The sequence below is a fragment of the Arachis ipaensis genome, chromosome B02 (assembly GCF_000816755.2).
Source record: "Arachis ipaensis cultivar K30076 chromosome B02, Araip1.1, whole genome shotgun sequence".
Classification (NCBI taxonomy): Eukaryota; Viridiplantae; Streptophyta; class Magnoliopsida; order Fabales; family Fabaceae; genus Arachis; species Arachis ipaensis.
Genome location: NC_029786.2, coordinates 9,789,478 through 9,796,626, shown reverse-complemented (window position 1 = coordinate 9,796,626; position 7,149 = coordinate 9,789,478). Strand labels below are relative to the sequence as shown.

At 33.9% G+C, this 7,149-nt stretch overlaps 3 protein-coding genes across 5 annotated transcripts in view; all 3 read left to right on the top strand.

Moving 5' to 3' along the window:
* LOC107624852 (methionine adenosyltransferase 2 subunit beta) overlaps window positions 1-2,660 on the top strand; it is a 3,430-nt gene extending 770 nt beyond the window's left edge. The window contains exons 2-6 of one of the 2 annotated variants that reach the window (XM_016327317.2): window positions 430-589; window positions 867-1,054; window positions 1,137-1,263; window positions 1,669-1,796; window positions 2,182-2,660. In XM_016327317.2, coding sequence (XP_016182803.1) covers window positions 430-589; window positions 867-1,054; window positions 1,137-1,263; window positions 1,669-1,796; window positions 2,182-2,313 — 735 coding nt within the window. In that variant the 3' untranslated portion in view covers window positions 2,314-2,660. Of the gene's footprint in view, window positions 1-429; window positions 590-866; window positions 1,055-1,136; window positions 1,270-1,668; window positions 1,797-2,181 lie in introns of both variants that reach the window. The other variant, XM_016327316.2, reaches the window with a different exon arrangement.
* LOC107624851 (NAD(P)H-quinone oxidoreductase subunit S, chloroplastic) lies at window positions 2,995-3,933 on the top strand. The gene has a single exon (XM_016327315.2). The coding sequence runs from the start codon at window positions 3,074-3,076 to the stop codon at window positions 3,752-3,754; it is 681 nt and encodes a 226-aa protein (XP_016182801.1). The 5' UTR covers window positions 2,995-3,073; the 3' UTR covers window positions 3,755-3,933.
* On the top strand, window positions 4,049-6,059 carry LOC107624850 (pentatricopeptide repeat-containing protein At3g46870-like). Of its 2 annotated transcripts, none has more exons than XM_016327313.2 (3): window positions 4,049-4,771; window positions 5,112-5,502; window positions 5,717-6,059. In XM_016327313.2, the coding sequence occupies exons 1-2, from the start codon at window positions 4,397-4,399 to the stop codon at window positions 5,499-5,501; spliced, it is 765 nt and encodes a 254-aa protein (XP_016182799.1). In that variant the 5' UTR covers window positions 4,049-4,396; the 3' UTR covers window position 5,502; window positions 5,717-6,059. The 2 variants fall into 2 exon arrangements, with proteins under 2 accessions (XP_016182799.1, XP_020971048.1); XM_021115389.1 differs by having other exon boundaries at window positions 5,627-6,059.

Genomic DNA, 7,149 nt, shown 5'->3' with positions numbered 1-7,149 from the left:
TAGAAGAAATGATTTTGATATTAAGTTGATCTACGTTTCCTAGTGAAAAAAAATTATGATAATTTCTCCCAAAATCAATTCTTGAGGAGGGGGAAAAATTGTTCTTGTTGATTAAAACAAAACATGATCTCAATTGATCAAATTGGTTTTGGGAGTAGACACTAGAAAACCAAATACATGTGAACACTTTTTGGTATTTTCAGGCATCTTACATGAATCAAAAACACTGTTTTGATATGAAGCACGGTTCTCTAGACTTGTTTATAGCTGATTTTAGCAATGATTTGAGGATATTCGCCCCTAAATAGAAAACAATCAGACGAAAACATAAGGAAGAAGGATCTTTAGCTACCATTTCAAAGTATTTATATAGTGTATTGTGACTCATTTCATTTGGGACTGAAAATTCTGCCACTTTTCGAATTGCAGCCTGATGTTGTTGTTAATTGTGCTGCCATGTCAGTGCCTCGTGCTTGTGAAACTGATCCTGATACTGCACATGCTATTAACGTGCCATCAGCTCTTGTAAATTGGTTGCAAAGCTTTAAAGAGAAAAGCAGTCTTCTCATTCATCTCTCAACAGATCAAGGTAAGCCGAAACCACATTATAAAGATGAAGATGAAAGAGATGAGGTATAGAACTCTTTTGTAACAATTTGTCATTCTTAACTAAAAACTACTATCATGATTTTTCAATGTCGGAAATTTTGGCCGTGAACAGCATACAAATGCATGCTTTTTTTTTCTTCTATTCTTTTTGCATAAAATGAAGTGAATGAATCATTTCTAGCATGCAATTTCTTTCTTCATGAACTATTGTGTTTTCAAGTATTAGCTAGGTTATAATTTATATTTCTTCTCATCAGTTTATGAAGGGGAAAAGTCCTTTTACAAGGAAGAAGACATTGCTATTCCGGTAAATGTTTATGGTAAAACTAAAGTTGCAGCTGAGCAGTTCATTTCCGAAAATTACTCGAATTATGCAATTTTGAGAAGCAGTATCATCTATGGACCACAGACAGTCTCACCTGTTCCAAAATCTCTTCCAATTCAGGTGGATATGCAGTATGTGAACTTTGTATGTTATTAATTGATAATTACTTGATGTTATTAATTAAAGCTATCTGTTGATGCAGTGGATGGATGGTGTCCTTGCTAAAGGAGAAGAAGTGCAGTTCTTTCACGATGAATTCCGTTGTCCGATTTTTGTTAAGGATCTTGTAAATATGATTCTGGCTTTAACAAGGTTATGGATGTCAGGTAATAGGAGTTTTAGAACCAAAGCTTATATATTGATCAAAATGTTTTTTAAGTAAAAGAAGATCTGAATGAGAGATTTAGTATGCCATTCTGAACATTATATTGGAGAAGGGTTACTTCCTATCTATGAAAATTATTCATATATTATAACTGATTTACATATAAATACAGAATTTCATGTAAATATGATTTCCCTTGGCACTTTCATTTTCTTTTAGCCCTTTTCAAATTCTCTCCTTATTCTTTTTAAACTAATTTTGCAGCCATGATTTCTACTTTTCTGATTTTTTTTACTGAGGATAAGTGGTGCGCAGAAATCGTGACGGTTCCATTTCTTGGTAACGGCACTAAAAACTCAATACGCACGTTCATAATCTTAGTTCTTTGTGACAACTTTGGACAACTAACCTAAGCAAATACAATTGCTACTCAATACTGGTGGACCTGATCGGGTGTCGCGAGTTCAAATGGCCGAGGCTGTTGCACAGTTTAGAGGCTATGACACCTCAAAAATCAAATCAGTGTCTGCCTCGTCGGTATGTAATCCACTTCATTTTATCACAATTTTCTGATGTAATTAGTAATTGTTTATTGACATTATCCCTGTGTAGATGAGAAAATATTGACCTCCTTAATGCTAACCGTTAATAAAATTTCAGACCTATGTATTCTGATTCTGTTTCATGGACTGTGCTTACTTGTTTTCTGTTTTCACTTTTTCCATCAAGATATCCGTATTTGAAAAAAGAAAAAATGAAAATGAAAATAGGAAACAAGACCAAAAATCAAACTACCAAAGATTGTCCTTGAACTTTTGATGCCATTTGAGAACTTCTTAGCCTGCCATGATATTTTTAACTTCTTTCTCTTTACCATTAAGTCCTCTTCTTGAGATGGCAATGAAATATTCTTATTTTTCAGGTTGATAGAGGTGTGAAGTCCCCATCTGACATATCAATGGATATTACTAGATTGGTTCAAACACTAAAAATTCATCCTGTTTCATTCAAGGATGGTGTCAGATTAACGCTTGAAGCTGAAGCGAAAAATTGAAGCAACAAAGATGTCCAATGATCCCTTGTTAGCATTTTGAATATTGTTGCCATAAAAGTGAAAACTATACTCTCTCAGCTCTCTGCCTCTCTTATTGGATTCTGAATGTTGTAAACTAAACATAGGTAAATTCTTGATAAATTTAAGCCAAGCAATTTGTTGTTGGGCATTGAGGGAATTAGTAAATGAGAAGTATTAATTTGTTTGTCAATGTATCATTTTTCAATTTTTGAAAAAAAAAGTTGTACTGAAATTTGTTCATGTGTTCTTGCATGTATAAAAAAATGTATATTGAACCTGAGTTGCTAAATACATGTCAAGTGAAGACAAATGTTTTTATGGTTCAATTATGCAAGACTTCTCAATGCTCATTATGCACTGAAAAAATATATAAATGAATAAAAGGGGTTGAAGGGGAGGAATTTCAATTTATGATGATGTTTAGATTTTAGTTTCTATACAAATTGAATCTTATTAATTTCATATGTCTAACAAAAGTTATAGTAAGTTATATGTTAACAACTTAACATCACTTTTAGCCTTAAAACTATGACTTATATACTATAATCCGGACATAATAAACTTTGAGGTCAGAAATAAGTTTGTGGAAGAAGTTTTTCTGATATTATTATTCTTTACAAGAAACAAAAAACAAGGATAAGGGCTATCCAATAAGAACCCTTGTGGTTGGAATTAAACCAAGAATCTTTTTCTTTCCCTGACATCATTAAGTTCCCTCTTCCTCATCAAATTGTTAAGAATGTCTTCCACCTTTGTTGCTCTTCATAGTTCTCTTCTTCAATCTCAGTTTCTAGGCCAAGATGGCCTCACTCATCTCTACCATTCCAAAACCTTCATTCACACAAAACCAAAAGCATACAAAGTATGTGCCAAATTTGACATGCTGCAAATCATGGGAGGTAGAGGACTATGCAATGGAGAAGAAGGCCTTATACAAGAGCTGAAAAGACAAGTTGAGAATCCACCATCACCATCATCATCAGAACAAGAACAAGAGAATTTAGCACTGGCCAATGTTGCAGCAGAAGATGGTTTTGAGAAAGAGTTGATGGGGCTAACAGGTGGCTTCCCCGGTGGCGAAAAAGGCTTGAAGAAGTTCATCATGGAGAACCCTCCTAAAAAAGGTGATGGAATCCAAAGCTTGAAACTTTCGATGGCGAAGAAGCCAAAGCCACCGGAGCTTCCTCTTCTGCTTCCGGGAATGATCGCTATTGTGAGCAATCCGAATAATCCGTATTACATGTACTGTGGCATTGTTCAAAGGATCACTGATGGAAAAGCAGGGGTTCTGTTTGAAGGAGGGAACTGGGACAGGTTAATCACATTCAGGCTTGAGGAATTGGAGAGAAGAGAAAAGGGTCCTCCAATGAAGAATCCAAAGTCTTGTGTTCTTGAACCGTTTCTTGAGAAGAAATCATGATAGTATCTTCCATCACCTCCTCCTTGTTGTAAAAGCATGTTCTTACTTTTGTATAATATATGTATATAGATATGCTTTTATTGACAATTTATCTAGAGGATGTTTGGTACGTAATTAGATTTCTCTGTGTCACCAAGAATTTGAATTGGAAGGTTGAGTTCTGAATCATCAAGGTTATCTTACATTCATTCTATAAAAAGTTGAACTTCTATGCATAACAAAAATGAACATGTACATATTGTATTGCACTAATGGTGCTTTCATCTAAAAATCGACCTCCTCCTCAATAAATAAATCACCTTCAATATTAAATACTAAATAGAAGATTCTTTTCTGAACATGTCATTATATTTCTGACCTGTTCTAAATATAACACTAAATAGCAAGGTAGAAACTCAGGTGCAGAGTGCAATCTACTTCACGTGAAGTTCGACTTCACGAACTTCACGTGAAGTTGATACCTGAGAATCTAATACCTGAGAGTTTTCAGATGATTTCAATTTCACCTAGTTTTTCACCAAATAGCAAATGTATTAGATTAAAAACACACCCACTCCTCTCTATCAATTTCTCACGTGCATGCTTTTACGTGTGTCTTCTTCACCTTCGTTGATGATGATGAAGTGAAGCGTGATACTGATAATGGCATCTCGTCGTTGCTTCACAATGTTGACACGGGTGCGTTGGACTTGGGTATTCCTTCAACACTGTACCACAACTCCCAACACCATCACCCACCACTCTTCTTCATTGTTGTTGAGAGTCTTTGACATTGCCAAAACGGCGTCGTGTTTCCGACACTACCACGACGGAAGGCCCAGAGGCCCACTTTGGAGAGGAAAGAAGCTCATTGGCAAAGAGGCGCTCTTTGTCATTCAAGGTTTGAAGCGCTTCAAGGATGACCACGACAAACTTCACAAGTTCATCAAAAACCATGTCTTGAGGCTCTTGAAGCTTGACTTGATCGCTATTCTCACTGAGCTTGAGCGCCAGGAAGAAGTTTCTCTCGCCCTCATGGTTTCTTTCTCATTCTCTATCTTCTCTTCTATTCGCCCTTTCATTGTTTTGTTGGTTGCCTGTAACCTGTTTGTTAGAATGTCTATTAGAGATATTGCTACTAGGTACTAACATGCTTTGTTCTAAGGTTTGGTTGAAGCTATTTAGTTTAATCAACTCTCTCTAATAGTGCCTCTAATGACATTTTAAGCTGAATAGTAAATCAAAGTTAATATCAAGAGAGTATTGATAAAGTTATTGGATTGGGAGCATGCCCTTTTTGCTGAAATTTATTTCTATATTGATACTTGTAGGTGGTGTTTGCTCTGTTAGTCTTACAAGTATGTTAGCAAATTTTCAGGTTTTTAAGGTGATGCAAAAGCAAGATTGGTACATTCCAGATAAATACTTGTATAAGGACTTGATTATTGCACTGGCAAGGGCTAAAAAGATGGACGAAGCAATGGAAATGTGGGAAAGCATGAAAAAGGAGAATCACTACCCTGATTCTCAGACCTATACTGAGGTTATAAGAGGCCTCTTGAAGTATGGATCTCCTGCAGATGCGATGAATGTGTATGAGGACATGAAGAATTCTCCAGATCCACCAGAAGAGTTACCATTCAGGATTCTGTTGAAAGGACTCTTACCTCATCCACTTCTGAGAAACAAAGTGAAACAAGATTTTGAGGAGATTTTTCCTGATTCAAGTATATATGATCCACCACAAGAGATATTTGGTGTACGCTGAGGTAGTTGCTTCCTTTTCACTCTGTTGTTTTATGTTCATAAGCTTATATTCACATACATTTTTTTCCTCTTGATACCCGTGACCACGTTTATGTTCAAAGTCTAACGTTAATGAACTTGATTTAGAGGTTTCTCAATAGCTATTGCGGATTGGTTTTGCATGCCAAATGCCTTTGGTGATTTAAGTATGCTATCAACCCCTTTCCTTTTTGATAGGAGCTCCTGGCCTTATGAAGCATTCTGGAAGGAGTTGAGTTGTGGAATAACCTGGGTAGTAGTTGAGGGCCAAGGCTGTTATGGATGGTGCTTCTTGTTTGAGCTTCATTTTGTAGATTGAGGGTTTACATTTACTGATTAGTCTTTGTATATAGTGTTGAGACGGATTGAACATAGATCGGTTTGGAAGATGTTGATGCTCTTTTTCAGTTTTATCGTTCATAATTCCATATCAGCAATGTACAAATTGTTATCAAAGGGAAAATTTTTTTTAGTATTTGCCGAACAGCATGATGGATAATAAACTTTTAAGCAATGGGTATGAATATTTTTCCTGTTTCAATATGTCCAACAATTTCATCTCCCTCTTCTTTTATTTCTTTTATTTATTTTTTTTTCACTGTCTTTATATTATCAATTGATAATTTAGAGAACATCTTGAAGGCAGGAATAATGGAATTTGATGAAAAATCTTGTTGACTGGCACTGCCATGTCTCTAATCTATATTCCAAACTGGTCTCAACTTAAAACATGTTACCCGAATACTGTTTCAAATAATAAAACTGATGAGTAAATATCGTTTTCACCCGAAATAGTATGAAATTTGTTTTTTCAATTATTGTTTAAATAATAAAATTTGATTGTGTAGAAAATTATCAAATCAAATTTGTACTCGGTAAAATACAAATGTTAGTTCTTAGTTAGAAGTTAGAAATAAGGACCAATTTTATTAGCTTGTTTGAAATTTCTTTCAAATTAAAGAATACTATCTAATTTATATAGATGCACTAATCTCCTACAGTCCTACTTACAATTTACATAAAAAAAGAAATTTGTTCTTTGAATTTAGCCGGAAAATTATATTTGTCTATCTTTAGTTTTCGATCAATTTTTCCTGTTTATTACAACTAGCGGCTCAGCAGGCACGACATGTAAATAAAAAAATATATTTCTTCAATCTTATCTTGAACTTCTTTAATTTTATTATTTTTTAAGATTTTTAATTTTTATTTTGATTATATTAGCTCATCATATTATATACCATCATTTCTCTTATCATTATTATTATGTTGCCGTGTTTTATTCTCTCTTTTTTTCTTCTTCTATTTATCCCAATCGCAATTAATTATCACCATACCATTATATCCCAACTTTCATTTTTGTTTATCACTTTAATCCATAACTACCATTGTGTTAACTTTTGAGTTATTAAAAATTTGCTAAAAGAATTTTTTTTTTCTTCTTTGATTTAGATATCTAGATGTATACCTTTTATATAAATCCTTATCATTTTCCAGACTTACTTGTTAAGTTATATTTTATTATTTTCAGACAAAATTTAAGATATCAAGTATTCAGATTTTTTGTTAATCAAATTATAAAATTTGTTAACAATTATAAAAAAATAATATCAAATATATTAATATCTTTT